This window comes from Panicum hallii, chromosome 9, assembly GCF_002211085.1.
Source record: "Panicum hallii strain FIL2 chromosome 9, PHallii_v3.1, whole genome shotgun sequence".
Lineage (NCBI taxonomy): Eukaryota > Viridiplantae > Streptophyta > Magnoliopsida > Poales > Poaceae > Panicum > Panicum hallii.
The window spans coordinates 15937927-15961578 of NC_038050.1; the positions used below are offsets into that span (position 1 = coordinate 15937927).

Here is a 23652-nt window from a genome sequence, read left to right on the forward strand (position 1 = left end):
CTTTGCATCATTCCGGTGATCCAGTTTGCAAAATTTTACGGGAGATCGCGTGCAATGTCCTATTGTTACTACCGAACTCTACCTTTACTTCCTCATTTTATCTCAATCATCCGTCCACTATAGCATGGGTCATAAACACCATAAGTCTCGCGATGAAAACTTGCGGAAGCGTATATTAATTGTGGATGGCTTTTTCCCGTGGAAAGAAGTGGACCGGACTTTGTAGGATGGGCCGGAAAAAATTCCAGCCAAAGTTGGAACGTGGATCAAGCCTTGGTCCATGTCGAACCAAAGCCTGTCAAAGGAGACCTATAAATCCGGCCACTGCTCTCCATTTCATTCGCTAATATTCAGGTTCACGCGTGCGGGTGCGATGCAACCTGTCGCACAAGGCCCAGTTACGGCTCACGGCCGCCGCCGCCGGGGTTAAGGTTTCGGGGGAGCGGCCAGCAGCGAGGTTGCCGCTGGCGGGATGGTGGTCGAGGCGGCGGTTTTAGGGTTTTGAGTTTTCGAGGGGTGGGGGCGGCTCCATGGCTGACGGCTTAGAAGGAGAAGGTCAAGGGCGGCGACGGTTCAACGATTGTGTCGGTTCGGCCGGCCGCGGAGGCGAGGCGGCGCTCCCGGGCGAGCGGGGTCGGACCTCTGGTGGGCGGTGGCCAGCGGCGGGGCCAAGAAGAAGGCCTGCGCTGCGGTGGCGCGACAGTGGGTGGTGGTGGGTGGACGGGTGGCGCGGTGGCGGCAACTGACGGCTGGGGATGTGGAGAAGAGGGCGGCGTCAGGAGGAAGAAGATGGGGAGGAGGGAGCGCATGGGCCGTGTTAGAAATAGTTTGTGTCGTGTTGATGTGTCAATGTAAATCTTGGGCAAGACGGCATGAGAGTCCATGGTTGTAGGTTTGTTACTAAAGATAGAGTTTGTAAAAATAGAAACTGTTGTATAGGATCCTAGGGACTCTCATGCCGTGATCACCTGAGATTGTTGCCTTGTACATGTGTGGCGCTATTGGCGATATAAATCAACACATACTGCGCCCCTGGCTATCATCTTGCCAAGCGCTTCCTCATCTGCCCTCTGTATCATTTTTACATGGTATCAGAGCCACAAACACTCAATAGATCCAATCGCTGCCCACCATATCTTCTTCGACCCTCCTTTCCAAACCTCTCTCAGCCGGTGCTGTGACAGAGAAGCTTACCAGGAGCAATCACTCCATCTGGGAAGCCCAGGTGCTCTCGGCCGTGCGTGGTGCTCGCCTGTACGGCCATCTCACTGGTGCCTCTATGCCGCCTGTGACAGAGATTAAGGACAAAGATGGCAAGAAGATCTCCAACCCGGCGTTCGAAGAATGGGAGGCACGAGATCAGCAGATCCTTAGCTTCCTTCTCACTTCCGTCTCTCCTGGCATCCTCAGCTACATCGCCAAGACGAAGACGGCGGCTGATGCATGGGCTAAGCTTGAGGCCATGTTTGCCTCACAAACTCGTGCGCGCGCGGTAAATCTGCGCATCTCCCTTGCCAATACCAAGAAAGGTACCTCATCTGCTACTGATTATTTCACCAAGATGAAAGGTTTCAGCGATGAGATGGCGGCCGCGGGACGACCCATCACTGATGACGAGTTGGTTGAGTACATACTCACCGGCTTGCCCGCGGAATATGAGTCACTGGTTACCTCTCTTGTCACGAGGGTGGAATCAGTGACCGTCGACGAGCTGTATTCACAGCTCCTCAACTTCGAGACCAGGATGGATCTGGTCCAAGGTGGTGACCAGAGCTCGGCCAACATGGCCGGCCGTGGAGGAGGCCGCGGTAATAATCATGATCGTGGTGGTCCCTATCGTGGACGCGGCCGCGGCCCTCCAAATGGTAGGGGTCGTGGTCGCGGTCAAAGGAGCAACCAGCAAGGTGGCGGCTCCAACAACAAGAAACAGGACAAACTGATCTGTCAGGTGTGCTTCAAGGAGGGGCACACTGCAGCTCGTTGCTGGTACCGCTTCGATGAGGACTTCGTTCCTGAAGAAAAGCATGCAGCAGCGGCAACCGGTTCATACAATATTGACACCAACTGGTACATCGACAGCGGCTCCACTGACCACATCACCAACGAATTAGAGAAACTCTCCATGCGTGAGAAGTACAACGGTGGTGATCAAATCCACACTGCAAGTGGTGCAGGTATGGCAATTAAACATGTTGGTCAATCTACTATTGTTACCCCTAGCCGCAATCTTCAGTTAAAAAACATTTGCATGTCCCTAAGGCTTCCAAGAATCTTGTTTCAGTTCGTCGATTTACTTCTGATAACTCTGCCTACATGGAATTTCACCCCACCTATTTTTTGGTTAAGGATCAGGCAACCAAGAAAACTCTGCTTAAAGGTCATTGTCATCGGGGGCTATATTCTCTTCCTTCATCACCAAAACAAGTCCTCACGGCGTCTCGCCCGTCCATGTCTCGGTGGCATGAACGACTAGGACATCCAGCTTCCCCGATCGTTCGTCACATCATCAGTAATAATAGCCTTTCATTTGCTTCAAAGTCCAATAATGAGCATGTGTGCGATGCTTGTCAACAAGCAAAGGCACAACAGTTGCCCTATCCTAAGTTAGTGAGTCAATCTAGTGCCCCTTTAGAACTTGTATTCTCTAATGTGTGGGGTCAAGCTATCGAGTCTGTTGGTAGAAAACAGTATTATGTTAGTTTTATCGATGATTACAGTAAGTTTACCTGGATTTACCTCATTAAATATAAGTCTGAAGTCTTTCAGAAATTTCATGATTTTCAGAACCTCGTTGAAAGGTTACTTGATCGGAAAATAAAAGCTGTCCAAACTGATTGGGGTGGTGAATATCAAAGGCTTAGCTCCTTTTTTACTAAAATTGGCATCTCGCATCATGTTTCTTGTCCTCATGCACACCAACAAAATGGTGCCGCCGAGCGCAAATATCGGCACATCGTTGAAGTTGGTCTAGCTCTTCTATCATGCGCCAGTATGCCCCTGAAATTTTGGGACGAAGCGTTCCTCACAGCCACATATCTCATCAATCGCCTTCCTAGTGCAGTCATCAATTTTACTACGCCCCTGGAGCGTCTCTTTGGTAAAAAACCAGATTACTCCTCCCTACGGACGTTTGGTTGTGCCTGTTGGCCCAATCTTCGCCCATATAATGCCCATAAACTCCAGTTCCGCTCTAAGAGATGCGTCTTTTTGGGCTATAGTAATCTTCACAAGGGGTATAAATGTCTGGACATTGCATCCGGGCGTGTCTATATCTCTAGAGACGTCACATTTGATGAAACTATTTTTCCTTTTGCCGAGATGCATCCCAATGCGGGTGCTCGTCTGCGCTCAGAGATCCTTCTGTTATCTCCTGATCACGTGGTTACCAAAGGGGACAATAGTTTGGATGATCAACATATTAATTTGCCTGTCAATTTGCCTAATGGATTTAACAATTCTTGTGGAGATTCTAGCTTACTTCAGGTGCCAGATACATATGATATCACCGTTGGAAGCAGCGACACGAGTCACGCGATGATCCTCAGCCAATTTCTGCGCCCGGATCAGCGTGTGTCCAGCCGCCTGGGTCTCCATCAGACTCCGCGCCCACCTCGCCAGGCGGGTCTGGCAGCCAGCCGATCGTGCCCGTTTCCACCGAGGTGATGTTGCATGGGGGCCAATCAACTGTGCACCCACTCTCACCTGTTGCTGAAGCCTCTCCGACACGGACTGCGCGTGCTTCAGGCACGGGAACGACGTTACCTGATGCCGGTACACCAGAAGAGGTCGCAGCTCCTCTGCGGCCGGTAACAAGGCTCCAGCACGGCATTCAAAAGAAGAAAATTTATACTGATGGCACGGTCAGGTACGGGATGTTAGCTAGCACTGGTGAACCGACTGATCTAGCTAATGCACTGCAGGATAAAAATTGGAAACAGGCCATGAATTCTGAATATGAAGCATTGATGATGAAGCATTGATGAGGAACAAAACATGGCACCTAGTTCCGCCACAGAGGGGAACCAATGTTATAGGGTGTAAATGGGTGTATAAAATCAAGAGAAAGCCTGATGGGAGTCTAGATTGTTACAAGGCTCGCCTTGTTGCCAAGGGCTTCAAGCAAAGGTATGGAATTGATTATGAAGATACATTCAGTCCAGTAATTAAGGCTGCAACTATTCGAGTCATATTGTCTTTAGCTGTGTTCTGTGGATGGTCCCTTCGCCAACTCGATGTGCAGAATGCATTTTTACATGGACTCTTAGAAGAAGATGTATACATGCATCAACCTCCTGGTTTTGAGGATCCAAACCAGCCTAACTATGTGCAAACTTGATAAAGCGTTATATGGGTTGAAACAAGCTCCTCGAGCATGGTACTCCAGATTAAGTGAACGGTTGATTCAATTGGGGTTTAAAGCATCCAAGGCTGACACATCCTTGTTCTTCTTCAGTAAGGGAGGCATCACAATGTTTGTTCTTGTGTATGTCAATGACATAATTGTGGCAAGTTCCACCGAGCAAGCAACAAGTTTATTACTTCGAGATCTTAAAGAATATTTTGCATTGAAGGACTTGGGAGAGCTTCACTATTTTCTTGGTATTGAAGTACATAAAACAAACGGTGGAATTTTGCTTACACAAGAAAAATATGCGTCTAATCTACTGAAGAGAGTCGGCATGGTAGATTGTAAGCCAGTCAATACACCGTTATCCACCAGTGAGAAGCTATCTCTGTACGAAGGAACTCCTCTAGGAGCTCAAGACACCACAAGATACAGGAGCATTGTAGGAGCATTGCAATACCTAACATTAACACGGCCTGATATTTCATTTGCGGTGAATAAGGTTTGTCAGTTTCTTCATGCTCCAACTACAGTACATTGGGAGGCTGTGAAAAGAATATTAAGGTATATAAAGCAGTGCACTGGACTCGGGCTAAAGATTCACAGGTCAGCTTTCACACTAGTAAGTGCCTTCTCAGATGCTGACTGGGCAGGCTGTGTGGATGACAGGAAATCCACAGGAGGGTTTGCAGTTTTTCTAGGAACTAATTTAGTGTCTTGGGGTGCTCGCAAACAATCCATTGTCTCTGGATCCAGTACTGAAGCAGAGTATAAAGCAATAGCTAATGCTACGGCAGAGGTGATGTGGATACAGACTTTGTTACATGAGATAGGTGTGAAGAGTCCTAATGCTGCCAAATTATGGTGTGACAATCTAGGAGCTACATACCTTTCAAGCAATCCTGTGTTTCATGCTAGAACAAAACATATTGAGGTGGACTATCATTTTGTGAGAGATCGAGTCAAGCAGAAACGTTTTGAAATTGACTTTGTCTCCTCCAAGGATCAAGTAGCTGATGGATTCACCAAGGCTTTACCTGTGAGGCTAGTAGAGAATTTCAAGATCAATCTCAACTTAACTAAGTTGTGATTGAGGGAGGTTGTTAGAAATAGTTTGTGTCGTGTTGATGTGTCAATGTAAATCTTGGGTAAGACGGTATGAGAGTCCATGGTTGTAGGTTTGTTACTAAAGATAGAGTTTGTAAAAATAGAAACTGTTGTATAGGATCCTAGGGACTCTCATGCCGTGATCACCTGAGATTGTTGCCTTGTACATGTGCTGCGCTATTGGCGATATAAATCAACACGTACTGCGCCCCTGGCTATCATCTTGACTAGCGCTTCCTCATCTGCCCTCTGTATTGTTTTTACAGGCCGGTCCTTCTATGATGGGTCGTATTTCAATTACATATATGACTGCAAATACCTCCTGCATTTCATTCCCCCTTCTTATCCTAAAATCACTCTCCCACCTCATTGGCATCCCGTACGTTGTCGGCGGCCGCTTCATCACCACAAGGACACACACCCCTCCCGAGCTCCATCATCATGACACAAACGTTCCTCGCCCTACCGCGCCAAGCAACTCTAAAAGCCTTGCCCCAGCTAGACGAAACCAGGGCCGTCCTGTTCCTCCTCCTCGTCCTCCGCAACTGGAGCAGCCAGACCAAACCGGGCCGTTGGATTGATTTTCCCTTCTTTTGCTAGTATGTAAGCCCCCCATCTTGCTTGGATGCATTATTCTGGGGGTTGGTATTTTTGGAGTGGATCTGTTGCGATTTGTTGCCGCGTGCTGAATTACTAATGCCAGGTTATCTTCTAAAATTTTGGGCGTTGAACTGAATCCCATATGTGGTGTTTGGGAAGTGGGAAATGAGGGGTGGTAATGGGATACGAGGAGAGGGTTTTAAACCCTCGTTTGGATACTGGGAAAGGGATAAATCTTAGAATCGGGAATGGGAAATGAGGGCCACGTATCCCAGTGATCTTATCCCAGCGAGAGGGGTGGGTTTGAGTGGGAAAGGTCGAGGTTGCCTGCTTGATCTCGTCGATCCGGCCCGTCGGAGCTAAGGAGCCGTCGCTCGCTTGGCCGTGCGGGCACCCAAACCCGGTGGCCGGCAGAGCTTGCCTGGTCGTGCCGGTTGCCCAAGCCTCAACCCGCCCCTGCCGGCCGGCGGCCTGCGCCGCAACTCGCACCGCCGTAACGGTCCCCGGAGGCGTCGCTCGCCCCACCAGCCGGCCTCCAGAGCTGTCGCTCGCCCCGCCCACCGGCCCCTCGAGCGGCACCTCGCCTTGGCGCGCTGCTCCGGAGCCGCGCGCCTCGCCGGCCAGAGCTGCAGCTAGCCCCCGCCCGCCGGCCCCTCAAGCGGCACCTCGCCTTGGCGCGCTGACCCGGAGCCACCGCTCGCCTCGCCGGCCAGAGCTGCAGCTAGCCACTGGCCGCCGGTAACAGATCCGCACTTGCCTTGCCACGCCGGCCGCTGGAGCCGCCGCTCGTCCAGCCGTGCGACCGTCACTGAGGCCACCTCTACTGCCCGGGCTTGCTGGTTGCTGCCCCTAACTCGTCACTGTGCATTTGCAACAAATCACTGTGAAATGATTGGGATTGATCTTATACACGTGTTACGCTTAATTTAAACCTCACTTGCGGGCATCCACATCACCTGGCATTTCAGAAGGAAGGCTATATGCAGGCTTCTAACTTTCAGTCACGCTCATCAGGGTCTCCTTGGTTAGAGCCATGGCTGGCATCCGCTGGGTTCCGGGTCGCAACACATAGTGGTTACTTTTCAGGTGAGTTGGGTGTGCTTTGGTTCTTTAGATGTTTTTGTGTACTTTGGATGCATTGAGATTCCTATACCATATTGATTTTGTTTACTTGATATTGTAGGGGGGCTAGGACTATCCAGGTTGAAATGTAGATTACAGTGCTCTCAGCTGTGGCAGTCTACGAGTTTACTTCATAATCAGAAAGAGGTATCTCGAGTGCACTGGATAATTGGATATTTAAATAGTGTGTAATATGATTAGTAGTTATAGTCATACTTGAACTTTTCTTTTACTTATGTCGTGATATCTTAATTTGAATGCAACAGTGCTTTCTCCAAACTTAAGGTAACATTGGATGCTAAGGACAGATCTTTTGGGACTTGTGGGAATGATAAATTCAGGTCTTTGATGAACTGCATGTAGATTCTTTTAAGTTTTTACATCACAAGAATATAAGTTACAAAGCCAAAATTCAGCATAACTATAATCATGTTGTCTTACATTTTTATATAAAACAGATCAGGGAATGGTGTGCTGAAACAAACATGTTAGAAGGATACTTTTTAAACTCTGCAATACTTTTGAGATAGTGATTTCCTTTCTATGTTTCCTGCTTGTTTAAATGTTACACCTCAATTCCTGCTGAGATGGAATGCTAACCTTTTTCTTTTACACCACTGTAGAAGGACAGATATTCTTGTATTGGTCAGTCAACATCGTATCTGCATGTACAATCTCTTAGGAACTTTCCAACTGAAAAACTTCGCGGAGAAGTGGTTGCGGTGCGTCTTGATTCTGCACTTCTCTTGGGACATTTAGGAACATGCACTTTCTCACTTGAAAGAGCATTGCTAACTATCAAATACTTGTACAAAGCAAGGGCAAAAGTGGTTATAGTCACCAGCTGGGATACAGTTCTTCAGTCCGATAATCCAGAGATTAAATCAATTGACTCTTTTGCAGGTTAGTCAATGTTCATAATATTATTTATTGTGCAACACGAATTTCTTAACATATCTTCTGTTACTTCCTTCTTGAGTTACATATCTCCAGAGATTAAATCAATTGATTCTTTTGCAGGGTTTTTTCCAGTTTTTTATGTCAGTATAGCAGAATACTGAATTGCACACCCCTATTTCTTTAATTACACTGATTTTTTTAAATTCGCCTATGTTGAGTTCTATTTTTAACTGAAAGAAGGAATGGTTTTGAATGTTGTGAAAGGGAGATGTTGAGTTCCTATACAGCAGATGTCCTACTATGGGTATCTGCAGAACTACAGTCCTTTGCCATTGTTGATGGTGATAAGTCACTAGGTCATTGCCCTATCATTTTAATAAGAGAAAGAACTGAACCAATTTTCAAATGAGCTGCAAAATAAAAAACAGTATCTTTAGCTGATAGCTTGAAAATAATCTTGAATTTTGTAAAAGGAAGATGTTGAGTTCCTATACAGAAGATGTCCCACTATGGGAATCTGCACAATTACAGTCCTTTGCCATTGTTGATGGTGATAAATTGGTCATTTGGCCATTTGCCTATCATTTTAATAAGACAAACAACTGCACCAATTTTCAAAGGATCTGCAAAATCAAAACATTATCTGTAGTTGATAGCTTGAAAAATAATCTGCCTTAAATGCTGGTCGTTTTATGTTGACACATCATAAATTCTGGTTTTGTCAGAGTACTTGTCATCACTTCTTCAATTACAAGTCATCCCAGTAGATGGTGCACCTGGTTTAACATCATTTAAGATGGAAGAGTGGGTGCAGAACAACATTATTTTGTTTGAAAATCTTCTGAGCTTCAGAGGAGAAGTTGCTAATTGCAATGATTTTTCTCAGAAGCTAGCTTCAGGTGCCACAATATTTGTCAATGATTCTTTCTCACTGTCTCATAAGATTCTTGCATCAACTGTTGGCATCACCCGCTTCTGCTATGCATCTCTTGCTGGTTTCCATTTTGAGGAGGAGCTTACGCGATTGATAAAGATCACGGACACCACGAGGCGCCCATATATTGCAATTGTAATAATTAGCCTATTTTTTTCTATGTATATGTAGCTGACAGACTTTATCCATGATCTAGCTCTCAAAAATCAGTTGTCTTTTTTTTTAACGAAATAGGTTTCAGCTTTGCTTTCTGTATTCGACATGAAGGAAAAACAACGTATTTAAAGTATGCTAGTTCAACCTGTTTTCTTCATCCATGAAATGCTAATATATCCTCTGTGCTCTGGAACCACCGAAGAAAGATGAATGGCTTGTTAAATGCACTTCAAACAACCAAAATTTCGTTTCCCTATTGTTTACAGACATAAGTCTATGGACTTAGGCAAGTACTACTAGTGTTTGCTATGTTTCATATTATTAAAGCAGAATTCCCCCAGCCACTGAGAACCTATACAAAAGTACCTAACTAGCCATAAGTAGTGTATACTGGTATTCTTTTTTATTAAGTGGGTGAACAAAGGTTTAGGCATTATGCCAGGGATCATATGCTGATAATATAATTGCATTTCGTTTCTTGAGTTTTTGTTAGAAAGACAGATACTGCGAAATATTATGATTACATTTTATCCTTCTGTAATCTTAAGGTCATCGGTAAATATTCTGTGTTGTCACTTTCAGTTATGTTTCAGATTTTATTTACATGAAACATAGTGATTACTGATTAAAGTAGATGATTAATGGCAATTGAACAATAAATTCATTGGTCCTAGCAATGGGTATTTCATATGAACCATATGCAAGTAGGATCCATGTGTCACTACGAAATACCTTTTAAAGCCGAAAATGTGCAACTGCTTCCTATTGCCAGGTTAATTTATTTCTGATGACTTGTTCTTGTTATTGCAGATTGGAGGCAGTAACTTCTTGAGAAAGGCACCTGCTCTTCGGATGTTAATCTCTCTATGTGATGGGTTGTTCTTTGTTGGAAAATTATCATTTCAAATAATGAATGGCCTTGGAATGTCAGTGCCCTCTCAATTCATTGAAAGAAATGCAATTATGGAAGTACTACAGATTATACAAGTTGCTAGGGATAGGAATGTTCCTATTTATTATCCAACAGATCTCTGGTGCTTGAACAATGACGATAGTGGAACATTGGGAGTAATTAACTCTACTGGACAACTGGATGGTGAGTATTACTAGGAAATTTTCATGCCCTTCGTGTGTTTCTCAAGCAACTTTTTCCGTGGTAACATTTATGAAATTGTGCTTTCCTTGGTTAGATTAAGCATCATCCTGTCTGCAAAACATGTTTCTCACCACTTAACAAGTTACTTGTCAATTACATCATGGACAAACATGTTGAATTGGATTGTTAGCAGCAATATTATGCTAATAGCAATTAAACAATGAAATGTTTGTTTTATATGCCAGTTGCCACTTGCCAGGAACTGAGCCTAGCTCAGTTGGTGGGAGGTGTGTGTGTACACTCCCACCACCTTAGGTTCGAGTCCTTTTTAATTCGAATTTAGGTTTCTATTCGACACCTATTTCCCCCTAGGTTGGTCGAGTTTTTTTTCCCTTCATTTTTAAACTGACAGTTTCCAAAGGAACCTGCATTTTGCAATTTATAGTACTGGGCGTGTTTATGGAGTTTGGCGCTATCTGCAAATTCTAGCATTTCGATTTCCCTATAGCTATTTCTTAAAACTAGCATTTTCATTGCGCTATAGGTATTTCCTAAAATAAATTCAGTGATCGTGTTAACAGTTAAAGTTATGGAAATGGCATGTTAGCAATTACTTGAAGCAGTTATGAATTATTCTAATACCTGCGATTTCTCCATACTTTTTTCTAGGCTGGACACCAGCTGATATAGGACCATCAACATTGGAGAAAATTTCTTCTATAATACCATTATATAAGGTAAGAATGGTATTAATGGAAACGTTGTTTCAGTTAGTTTGAGTGGGTTTGCGAAATAATCGTAGTTAGTAGTGCAGCACATGAAACTAATTAGTGTTTGCTTAAATCCATTATTTCATACTTTATTTTTTCCTTCTCTTGTTTATTATATATTAGTTTAGTTCGTATTGATCTATATGGTCTAAGGGAAGTATTAAAGATAAAATTACATCCAGATCAGTTTGAAAGCTTAACTTTGGTCGATATGTGATAAGTTGTGTCTGTGAACTGCCATTGATTGGATTTCTCCTTTCTTCCTATCAAGTTGCATTCATCTTACGATACTCTTTTAGATACTGGCCAACTTATGACATTTTTTTACAGAAGATACTATGGATTGGACCTACAAACTACGATTTAGCAGAAGAATTCTCAGCCGGAGCAACACAGTTGGGTCAAATACTGGAAAAAGCAAGCTTTGATAGCTGTGAAGTTATTTTAGTAGGGAGTGCAGCATGCAACACATTAAGACAGAATATGGATTCCTCATCTCGATATATAGAATTTCAAAATGCCACTGTCGTATGGGAATTCCTCAAAGGAAGAATATTGCCTGGCATAGCAGCATTGGATAAAGTAAGTAATGCTCTGGAAACTATTCTGTTGGGTCATAGTGCTGCTCATATAACAGTAAAAATTTTCATCAGCAAAGTATTGTTTCAATTCATCCATGTTATTTATTCAATATGTGACAAATGAAGCACACTTTAAATCACAGTGAAGTTGAAAGTGTAGACTGTCCCCTCAACGCCTCTCAGCAGGCCAGCACATATGTGTGTGCCTATACAATTCTTTTATTTTCATATGACCCTACATTGGATCATATGGTGGCATAAATATACTGGTATGAATTGCAGATAGCAAAAGATCTAAGTGGTCCCATCTACATGTCTGATTAAGGATCGAGCATGTTCCAAAACATAAAATTCCATTGTATATTGTATTATGGAACACAAATAATCCAAATAGTACAAGAAAATTGGAGTTATATATAGATTTAATGGCATTAAAATCCTCCAACATTGCATCAGTGTTATAGATGGAGAATATCTACTATATAGAAATGACATGTGGATCAATTAAGATAAGAAAATTATTGATTGAATTTTGTGCTCAAGGATTTCTAATGATTGCTCAAGGACTTCTATTGGCATATTGGTTTGTATACAGCCTGAAAGTCCTGAACAGCGATGGATCTTATGTGCTATGTCTGCATAACTTGGTTCCAGAAACAGTAATCATTGTATTAAAATATGATTTAAAGGTCTCAGTGTCATCCTCTGTTCCTATCCCAGTCGTTGGACTTGTACCTGAATATTTCATTGAGATGGGTGCCCACGTTTTTAAACTACATTTTCTTTATTAATGTTTAATAATGTAGTGGAGTATCTTTTAGTTCCAATGATATAGATATATTTGGTTCTTCATATTGAAACTTTTTGCAGCATTACCCCTACCGGATTCCATGGAGCTCTGTCTTCTGTGATCCTACACTACCCTTAGTGGTTGATATTGGAAGTGGTATGCCTCCTTAAATATTTTAAATTGGGTATTTGTTTCATAAATGAGTACAAAATGAAGTGGAATAGTATATTTCTTTTGGGAATTATGGTGTATATGCTCCTTTTTATTAGTAACGTACTAGCTAACCAACATCCGTGAAAGATACGAGAAAGCAGATAGTATTGAACTAACTCAACATTTACCAATACACATCTTTATTGGTGTTTCCAGTATAGATTCCATAAATTTATTCTTGTAGTCTTGTTCTCAGCTTGTCCACACTAATGACCAGAAAGTATCAGTTTGTACCTCGTGATAGGATTTGGTAGCCGTACATTTGGTCAGAGTTCAAACTTCCAAATTCTAGAGTATTACTTCATTATAGGCTATCTCTGCTTTTGTGAACCACTCTTTTCATGTAAATACTCTTTCTTAGTGCAGGAAATGGTTTGTTTCTTTTTCAAATGGCTAAAAGTTATGAAAGTTCAAATTTCCTTGGGCTTGAGATGAATGAAAAGGTAACTACTGCATTTTAATCTCTATGGAATCCCATTCTTGTCTTTAACCTTTTCAGTAACTCACATTTACTGTAGCTTGTTATAAGGTGTCTCGAGGATATGGCTTCAGATGAGAAAAGGAACCTGTAAGTGTTGCTTGCCTGTGTCTTTTCCTCGGCCTTTCTCTGTATAAGCTAGTGATCTCAGTTGCTGCAGCTGTTTTTTAATTACACAAAAAAAAAGATGAAACAAAATACCAGAATAGCCTCATGCACTTTAGGAATTACACATTCCTTTTTTAGTTTAGCTTATTAGTTTGGCACAGAATTTGAGGGAGCCTAGATTAGAGCTGAATTGTACATCCTTATGAATGTAAACTTCTCTCTTGTAAGCATCACGTTCTAATCAGGAGAAAGAGCAGGATTGCTTTCTTTGACTTTGAGTAACCAAATGGATCTTTCTGTGCAATGTGCACAGGTGCCATCAAAATGTTATGGACCTTTAAACCATTTTCAGAAATCTCATTCTAGAAAATTAGATCATCAACAAGATGCACAAGTATGACCGTGTTTTGGTGACAAAATCTATCTGCTTGGAACGAAGCTCTAAAAAACCCAGATTCAAGGACTTGCTGCTCATTAGTAGTCCTTGTACATGAAGTTCTTGTGGTGATTCGTTCATTTATCAGAACGTGTGTGTACATGTGCTTTCAGTTTTTACCAATAATTGTATGAACTGACAGTCTGAGACTAATGTTATCATTTTCCTTTGTCTATTTTTGTGTTACCTTCTATGTTTCGTCATCAATATTGCTGTTGTTTATTTTTCTGACAGATATTTTGTATCAACGAATGCAACGTCCACATTCCACTCCATAGTTTCAAGTTATCCTGGACGGTTGACTCTTGTCACAATACAGGTTTCCTTCTACTCCTATGGTTCATATGCTTTTTTTAAGGAAACAGGAGGGGTTGTGCCCCTACTTATTATTATACATTAGTAAATTAAAAAAGAGTACAGAGAAGGTACGAAGTGAAGAAAAAAGAAAGAAGCCAGTTTTAAGTGATAGAGTATAGCCATTCTGTTATTTGAGGGAAATAACTTGCTCTCCCAATGTAGAACCAGGGCAAACTCGTGAAAAAAATCTTGATCTGTATTTTTGGATTGTTGGATCAACATTGTTGAAATCCTATCATTTCTTAAGGTCCATATGCTCTATGACATTAGTATTATGACCTCCATATAGAAAGGGATGAAAGCAATACGACGCTCATGAGACTTGAATGTTACCTGGGATGTTACTTTGTATGCTTCATGGAAACATTGGTTCTGTAGCTTCACTTTCCCACATTAGCTCAGATGCATCGCCCTAGCACTTAAACCTTTTATGCTATTCCATGGTCTATGCGGTCATCTTGTTTGTTGATTATTGTCTCCCTTCTTCAGTGCCCGAATCCTGACTTCAACAAAGAGCAAAATAGGTGGAGAATGGTGCGAAGAATGCTCGTTGAAGCTATCACCGATCTTCTTCGGACCAATGGACAGGTATGTTATGTTCATCATCTCTGAATCTAGGATAGACCCAAAATTCTGCTGATCAATGAAGCATGGTTCTTGTTGAAGAGACACTGATCCTAACACAGATACTGCAATTACCACTTCAGGTTTATCTGCAGTCTGACGTGGAATCCGTTCTGCTCGGAATGAAAGAGCAGTTCCTCTCCTACGGCAAGGGCCAGCTTGTCGTGGACGGCGATGATGGTGGCCACCGGATGGAGAACCCGTTCGGCGTGGTGTCCGACTGGGAGCGCCATGTCCTCGCTCGCGGAGCTCCCATGTACAGAACGATGCTAAGGAAAGTGTGATTCCATTGTCTGTCTCTGAAGTCTGAGCATTGCATTGTTTTGTCACCATGACTGCTGCAAACATGGAAAACGTTACCGAACAATGTTCACGGCCAGAATCGTAAGTTAATTTTGAACGTACTTTTTTTAACGTAAGTTAATTCGGTCCACTCCACCAAATCCTAGAAAAGCTGACATGGCCACCAATTTATGTGGCCAAATCGAATCAATCCAATGAAACATCACATCTCTTCCTCACAATTGTTATCTGAAACTGAAAGCCTACTACGGACGGACACCTACATGGTCGTGTCATCTGCCGCCGGAGAGCCCGATGTCAGACATGGTGGCGACGCTCATCGCCGCCGTGGTCTGCCGGACGGACCACGAGTCGAAGAGAGGCCGGTACCTCTCCATGCCCACGAACGAGTTGAACGACATGTACGTCGCGGCCAGCTCCGGCAACGGCTCGCTGCCATCGAGGTACTGCGTGACCCGCCGCATGCTCGGCCGAGCCGCCGGCGACGGGTGCAGGCACGCCAGCCCCAGCCGCAGCACCAGGTCCACCTGCGCTGCGTCGTAGTGCGAGCCGAGCCTGGCGTCCACCGCGCTGGTGATGGAGCCATTGCGCCAGTGCCCCAGGACCCAGTCCACGAGCAAGAAGCAGTCGCCGGTGTCGGTGTCTGCGTCCTCCTCGACGGGCCTCCGGCCGCACGCGACCTCCAGGAGGAACACGCCGAAGGCGAACACGTCGGAGAGGGTGGTCGCCTTGCCGGTGCGCACCAGCTCTGGGGCCAGGTACCCCATGGTGCCGACCACGCGCGTGCTCTGCGGGTCGGCGCCATGGTCGTGCAACCTTGCAAGTCCGAAGTCGCCCAGCCGCCCATTCATGTCGCCGTCGAGGAGCACGTTGCTCGCCTTGATGTCCCGGTGGATGACCACCTGCTTCCAGTCCTCGTGCATGTAGAGCAGCCCCGCGGCGACGCCTCTGATGATGTGAAGCCTCGGCGTCCAGCCCAAGACGGGCTCGTCGGCGCGGCCGTGAAGATACTTGTCGAGGCTACCGTATGGCATGTAGTCGTAGACCAGCAGGAGCTCCCCTTTGCGCCGGCAGTAGCCGAGCAGCTGGACGAGGTTGCGGTGCCGGAGGTGACCGATGCTGACGACCTCGGCGACGAACTCCTTCATCCCTTGCCTTGAGTGGTGAGACACCTTCTTCACGGCAATCGGTGTCCCGGGGCCCGGGAGCACGCCCTTGTACACCCTGCCAAAGCCTCCTGCGCCGAGCATCCACTTGTCCTTGAAGCCGCCGGTGGCGTCGTAGAGGTCCTTGAAAGCGAAACGCTGTGGCCCGAACTCCACCTCCCAATCTTCGCGCAGCTCGGCGTACCTGAGCCGTCGCCGCAGGAGCAAGAGTCCGACGACGAGCGCCGCGAGTGCGGCCGCCGCGGCGGCAATCGGCAGCGCGATGGTCAGCGCCCTGGACGGGGGCTTGGAGCCAATGCGCGGCAGCTTTGGCAGCTTGGCGTAGTTGAGAGCCGGAGCCTCGCCGTCGAGGCGGAAGCTCCAGCCGAGCACGTAGTGCTTGACAAGCACGATGCTGGACGCCGACGAGAAGCCGACGTACGCCGTGTCGGTGATGACCGTGGAGAGGTCGATCCTCTTGGACAGGAGCGGCCTCTTGGGCCTGGGCGACCGCGCCGGCGCCATGGCCACGGTGATCTCCGCGGTGGCGGCGTCGTAGTCCACCCACACCTGCATGGGCTCCCGGCTTATCAGGCTCAGGTTCCGGAACGCGCCCGTGGCGTCGTCGTAGTACCCCGCCGCCTCGGCGGCCGAGGAGTTGAGGCTGTTGACGTCGACGCCGACGTGGTTGTTGTTGATGTCCGCGAACTCCGGGTTGCGCACGGTGTCGAACTCGACGGCGAAGATGCGGTTGCGGGGGTCGCCGTTGTCGGTGCCGTTGAACATCCCCAGGTACTGGTTGGGCATCGCCGTGGACAGGTCCGTGGCCGGCGCCGCCAGGAACGCGAACCCGCTCGTGCTCAGGTCCAGGAACTCCGACACGATGGCGAACACGAACGTGGTCGAGAAGGAGGACATCGCCGCGGCGGCGGCGGCGGCGCCGCCGCCGCCTGCTGATCCCACCGGCCGCCGGAACGTGACGGGCTCCGGGTGGAAGGCGTGGCCCTTGGGCATTGTCGTGTCGTTGGTGAGCTGCAGCAGCCCGGCCGGCGTGACGGTCGCCATGCCGTCGAGCGCCAGGCCCGCGCCGCCGAAGCCGTCGTACGCGAACTCCGCGGCGCCAGCGGCCACGATGCCCATGCCGACGACCACAACCACCACCCTCAGCTGCCAAACCTTAGCGCCCATGGCGAAACCCGGCAGCACGGTCGTCACGCTTACATCACAGCCTCCTCCGATTGCTCCATCCACTAGAGTCGCCATGTCACAAGCAAAAGATGCCACCCGTGGCCCAGGTGCGCATGTTTAGGCTGCAGGAAACCGAGGACGGAGCACGAAAGAACAGAGAAGGTCACCAACGAGAGCGACCTGCATCCACAAACGCGGGCCACGGCGGCTAAACAAGATTCACAGGTGTGACCACAGCGTGATGCAGACACGGGCCAGGTAGTGCTAAAATCCAACGACGCGACCAAATTTTGGCGAGGCACGTTACGTTCGTTGCCCTGAAAAGCCGGATCAAAATTTGCCACGTCTTAAAAAACAATTTTTGACACATCCTGAAAATTTGGCCGCTATTTAAATTAAAGTCGATTAGAATTTGACACTATAGCAAGAAAAGGGTAGCTAGAGATGAATCTAGACAGCTGATTTGCTCACCCTAATTTATATCAGACAGCCTAATAAAGACATGGTTTGAAGTAGCATGCTTGTTAAAAGTTGCACGCGGGACTAGTAGTGGTCACTAGTTGTGTTGTGATACACGCGAGTACTTTTGAAACTTTAATTTTTTTCTTAAACTATAGATCCGTTTTTGAATTAATTTGAACATTTCTGCTGCTTAGAATTAGTATAACAAAATGGAATCCAACATAAATATTTTTATTCTTCTACATGTTGGAATATTTTTTTCGTTAAGCTGGAACATTTTCTCCCGGAGTTGGGAACTTTTACCTCATGAAACTGGAATATTTTCCGTAAACTAAGATTATTTCTTTTGAAACTAGAACAATTTTCTCTTGAACCTCATGAAACGATATTCTAATTTCATAAAAAAATATATTTGACAAATGTCATCTAAACATAATCAACTATGTCACCTTACTTTGAAGATCTTGCCATATAAAAACACAACGATGCAATCAAAATTCGATTTGGATGCTCGCTCTGCAAATTATGACTTTATAGGTTTGAAATTTTTGTTTCAAAATTATGGCTTATGGTCGGTCCAAAGATAGAAATCATGGACTGACGGACTGGTTCTAATTCCTCGTGTGACGTACAGTAACTCCAGTGAAGTGGCAGGCAACCACACGGAGCCTAATAATCTCCGGTTATCAAGCTAAAATCAATTTTATTTTCTCAAAACCGTGTATCCAATATGTAATTTGTCTTTTATCACAATACTCCTTGTGGTTTTAGCTACAAAACAAGATGATGCATGTACCCCTTGTGTCATACTTACAGTGTTGCCAAAATTTGACACGGCAGCAATCCAAATGCCATTCTGAATTGGTATGGCTCACCTGCATTGCAAACCAAACATACCGAACGTACAAATCCACTTGAATTTTGTCAAATTTTTAGATTGCGTGACCATGACAAGAACGTGTGGACATTGCCCTTCTGTAGATTGCACAACTTATGTTATACTGCTTGATTTTGAATTGGACAATTGACCAGCTCTGTCGAGTGTTGACTGAAATGTCCTTGCTGTTTATTTATTCCCCGCATCCTTTTTCTTTTGTCTGAGCTGCACGTTAGCCTTAACTTTGTTGGGACCTCTTTTCAAAAAAAGAAAAAAAAACTTTGTTGGGACCTTCTGAAGAAACTTCCAAGTAGCATTATTCAAAGACACATTGTCGTTCTCCTACATATTCTCATTGAAGAGGAACTTCCAATCATATCATAGGTTAATTAATGTTTTGTTCTGTAGACGAGTGCTGCCTACAATGTGCCTGTTTTATGGTTTTGAGAAATGGTTTGGGAGGTAGTACTACTATAGTGCCGCCCTACGCTTTGGATTCCATTGTGCTGATGTGAGCCCGCAAGATGACGGTCCTCACTCATTTCACGCACGTTCTCATTGAGCTTATCTCTCTCCAGCTAGTACTGCCTCCGTCTTAAAATATAACAGTTCATCTTTTACCAATAATATCTCAAAAATAATAATTTTTAAATAGAAAAAGTTACATATTACTATAGTTGATTTCGTTATGAATAAATTAATATTATTTTTATGTTGTCAATCTTTATAGATTTTTTACCATCTACGGTCAAAGTTTAAAAAGCTTGACTCGAAGAAAATCTAAAAATAACTATATTCAGGACTGAGGTAGTACTTCGATCGAGATCTATTCAAGGTGGATGACCTAAGCCTTGGAATTTTCTCAAAGGAGTACCATATATATTAACCATGATGTGCTAGACCCTTCAATTTTTGTTCTGAATCTGATGATTTCAAACGAAGCCATTCAACTTCTGTCACAACCAATAAATTCCCCAGTCCCTGGCTGCTATAGACAAGTCACTGGATGAAACGATTCATCTGCACCACCCTCCCCTGGCGCCATGATATTTGCTTGCTCTGATCGGAAATATAAGTTCATATAGGTTTGTGTAAAGTCAATCCTTTTTAACTTTGATTGTTAATATTTTAAAAAAAGATTCGACAACGGTCTTCACGGCCAGAGATTATAAAAACTTATGGTTCATTCGATTCAGTGATAGTGTTCACCACTCCAACAAAGATAGATAAGCTTATCATATTAAGAGGCCATATACGAAAGGGTCAAAATTTTGCGTTCTGATCAAATCATCGCGCCACTACATCCGCTGGGACATCACAATTAGCTTCGCTTCCCAATTGCTAATTGGAACTCTAAACAATCGCAACCTCCAATGGAGGAGGAACGCGTATACGGCCGTGTCATCTGCCGCCGGATAGGCCGATGTCAGACATGGTGGCGAAGCTCGTCGCCGCCGTCGAGGTCGGCCGCCAGACGGACCACGAGTCGAAGAGCGCCTGCTGGTGCTTCCCCACGCCCTCGAACGTGTTGAACCTGGCGTGCGTCGCGGGCAGCTCCGGCAACGGCGCGCTGCCGTCGAGGTACTGCGTCACCTGCCGCATGCTCGGCCGCGCCGCGGGCGATGGGAGCAGGCACGCCAGCCCCAGCCGCAGCACCAGGTCCGCCTCCGCGTCGTCGAACTCCGAGCCGAGCCTGGCGTCCACCGCGCCGGCGATGGAGCCCTTGCGCCAGTGCCCGAGCACCCACTCCACGAGCACGAACCGGCGGCCAGCGGTGGCGGCGTCGTCCGCGTCGTCATCCTCCTCGATGGGCCTCCGGCCGCAGGCAACCTCCAGGACGAACGCGCCGAAGGCGAACACGTCGGAGAGAGTGGTCGCCCTGCCGGTGCGCACCAGCTCCGGCGCCAGGTAGCCCATGGTGCCGACCACATGCGTGGTGTGCGGGTCCGCGCCATGGTCATACAGCCTCGCAAGGCCGAAGTCACCCAGCCGCCCGTTCATCTCCCCGTCAAGGAGCACGTTGCTTGCTTTGATGTCCCGGTGGATGACCACCTTCTCCCAGTCCTCGTGCATGTAGAGCAGCCCGGCGGCGACACCTCGGATGATGTGAAGCCTCTGAGCCCAGTCCAAGACGGGCTTGCCGTCGTGGTAGTGCAGGTGCTTGTCGAGGCTGCCATTTGGCATGTAATCGTAGACCAGCAGGAGCTCCCCTTTGCGCCGGCAGTAGCCGAGCAGCTGCACAAGGTTGCGGTGCCGGAGCCGGCCAATGCTGGCAACCTCGGCGACAAACTCCTTCATCCCTTGCCGTGATTCGTGGGACACCTTCTTCACGGCGACCTCGGTCCGGGACCCCGGGAGCACGCCCTTGTACACCCTGCCGAATCCTCCTGCTCCGAGGAGTCGCTTGTCCTTGAAGCCATCGGTGGCGTCGTACAAGTCCTTGTACGCGAACCGGTGCGGCCCGAACTCCGTCTCCCAATCTTCGCGCAGCTCGGCGTACCTGTGCCGTCGTCGGAGGAGCAAGAACCCGACGGCGACCGCCGCGAGGACGGTCGCCGTGGTGGCAATCGGCAGCGCGATGGTCAGCGCCTGGGACCGGGGCTTCGGGCCGATGCGCGGCAGCTTGGGCAGCTTGGCGTAGTCGAGAGCCGGCGCGTCGCCGTCGAGGCTGAAGCTCCAGCCGAGCACGTAGTGCTTGACCAACACGATGCTGGACGCCGACGAGAAGCCGACGTACGCGGTGTCGGTGATGGCCGCCGAGAGGTTGACTTTAGTGGACAGGAGCGGCCTCCTGGGCCTGGGCCTCCGCGCCGGCGCCATGGCCACGGTGACCACCGCGGTGGAGGCGTCGTAGTCCACCCACACCTGCATGGGCTCCCGGCTTATGAGGCTCAGGTTCCGGAACGCGCCGTCGGCGTCGTCGTAGTACCCCGCCGGCGCGGCGGCCGAGGAGTTGAGGCTGTTGACGTCGACGCCGACGTGGTTGTTGTTGATGTCCGCGAACTCCGGGTTGCGCACGGTGTCAAACTCGACGGCGAAGATGCGGTTGCGGGGGTCGCCGTTGTCGGTGCCGTTGAACAGGCCCAGGTACTGCTGCGGCATCGCCGTGGACAGGTCCTTGGTGGGCGCCACCAGGAACGCGAACCCGCTCGTGCTCAGGTCCAGGAACTCCGACACGATGGCGAACACGAACGTGGTCGAGAAGGACGACACCTCGCCGGCGGCGGAGCCGGCGCCACCTCCTCCACCTGCCCCCGCCGCCGGGCGGCGGAACCTCACCGGGTCCGGGTGGAAGGCGTGGCCCTTGGACATGCCGGTGTCGTTCCTCTGCGACGACGCCATGTTGGTGTCGTTGGTGAGCAACAGCAGCCCGGCCGGCGTGACGGCGGCCATGCCGTCGAGCGACAGGCCCGCGCCGCGGAAGCCGTCGTAGGCGAACTCCGCGGCGCCGCCACCGGCCTCGACCACGGCCGCCGCCACCGCCACCGCCATCGTCAGCAGGAAGCCCTTAGCAGCCATGACGCTGCACGATCGCCACATCACACAGATTCCGACGATCGCTCCACCATCAGTCCCGCGCGAAGTCAAGCGAGGAAGGTTCCGGCAGCGGCACGCTTTTCAGGGCGCACGAAGCCGAGACCCGCAAGGAAGGGCCGCCCGCCATGAGAGCGACCTGCCACCGTGGTTCGCCATCCGCAAACGTGGCCAGTGGGCCACGGCGGGTGACGAGACAAGATTGCAAGATTTGCAAGGTTTTGACTACACGGGATGGTTGCATTTTCTTTCCGCGCTCCTACGACAGTCTGCAATCCACAGGAGATACCAATCACAATCAGTACTGAAATTTGGTGAATTTTAGCAAAGCTTTGCTGATAGCAAGTGGCACCATGTGAACGGGGCGGTTGAAGCAGGACCATGGTTGTGAGCCTCAAGCTACATAGCCATGGCCCATGGGGTGGTGGTGGCAATGTGAACGCCCGGAGAGGACCGTGACCAACTACAGTTGAAAGGGAATTGCCCTGCTGCTGCAGGTAACCTGCGATGCCGGAGCGCGCGTCATTGGCGATCGGGTGGATCGTTGACTGTTTGAACTGGACCACGACTCCCGAGTGTTGACTGAAACGTCCTTGTTTATGTGGTATACACGGCAGCTCTCACCTAAACCACACGTTCATCATCAATCGGGTTTTTGGTGGAACTTTCGATTATATTATGTTATTCAAATATAGGCTTGCATAAGCAAAACCTCCTCGGCTCTTCAATAATGTCTCGTTTCCTTTACTAGTTTGTACGCCGGCCGTGCAAAGCAAGACATATGCACGAAATGTTGTTCGTTTCGTCGAATGAGCAAAATTTTCCACGCCCTCGACAGGACAGAATTAATCACTAGATGTGAATGAAAGCTCAGCTAGTGAGGTTTTTTGTGGTGGAGTCTGCTCATCCGTGTTCGAGTTCTCGACTTGATATAGATGCTCGTGTTTTTCCAGATTATTTTTCAGGATTCCACCAACGCTAATATTTCAGTGGTAGACGACGTGCCCGTCGACAGCGAGATGCATGTGATGACTTTGTCAATCTTGAGAATCTGCCGGGCCAGTCTCTTGGAGATGCTTATAAGCAGTGGCGGAGCTGGGGGGCGGCGGGGGGCATGGCTGCCATCACCGCTGGAGCCGATCCAATCCCTGTCCCTTCTGCTACTAACGATCCTCCTCCAACTCAAACCAATGTAAGCAAGCCAACTATTTCCAATCTATTTTTGTCTTATAATAGGATAGGATTTTTTATCCAAATTATGGCCAAATTTTTGTAGGAAATCAGGGCAAAACCTAAAAGGAAGACACTATTTTCTTACTACCAGAAGGCACGTGTGGAAGCGCAAGGGCAAGGGCAAAATGATAATGATATCGTTGATCAAAGTCCTCAATTAGATGAAAATGACTCAGAAGATGTTCCCTCTCCAGCTCCAGCTAAAATTCGAAGATTAAATTCAGATGCTAGTGTTCTAAATGTAGAACATGATCCTGGTTTACGTTGTCAAATTTGGGAATATCCTATTGATG

At 47.3% G+C, this 23652-nt stretch overlaps 2 protein-coding genes across 3 annotated transcripts; one reads left to right on the forward strand and one right to left on the reverse strand.

Annotated features, from left to right (window-relative positions):
• The first annotated feature begins 6316 nt into the window (after positions 1 to 6316).
• LOC112875205 (phosphoglycerate kinase-like) lies at positions 6317 to 15036 on the forward strand. 2 transcript variants are annotated; one of them, XM_025938967.1, is made up of 15 exons: positions 6318 to 6891; positions 7067 to 7138; positions 7236 to 7321; positions 7798 to 7896; positions 7995 to 8077; positions 8800 to 9143; positions 9975 to 10260; positions 10930 to 10997; positions 11361 to 11612; positions 12482 to 12557; positions 12981 to 13057; positions 13133 to 13182; positions 13871 to 13955; positions 14483 to 14581; positions 14701 to 15036. In XM_025938967.1, the coding sequence occupies exons 4-15, from the start codon at positions 7841 to 7843 to the stop codon at positions 14899 to 14901; spliced, it is 1677 nt and encodes a 558-aa protein (XP_025794752.1). In that variant the 5' UTR covers positions 6318 to 6891; positions 7067 to 7138; positions 7236 to 7321; positions 7798 to 7840; the 3' UTR covers positions 14902 to 15036. The 2 variants fall into 2 exon arrangements, with proteins under 2 accessions (XP_025794751.1, XP_025794752.1); XM_025938966.1 differs by having other exon boundaries at positions 6317 to 7138; positions 7798 to 8077.
• LOC112875206 (L-type lectin-domain containing receptor kinase IV.1-like) lies at positions 15007 to 22716 on the reverse strand. Its single transcript, XM_025938968.1, has 2 exons — positions 20127 to 22716; positions 15007 to 16924 (listed from the first exon to the last, which is right to left on the reverse strand). Exons 1-2 carry the CDS (start codon positions 22130 to 22132, stop codon positions 15193 to 15195), a joined length of 3738 nt encoding a protein of 1245 aa, XP_025794753.1. The 5' UTR covers positions 22133 to 22716; the 3' UTR covers positions 15007 to 15192.
• Between the last annotated feature and the right edge of the window lie 936 nt (positions 22717 to 23652).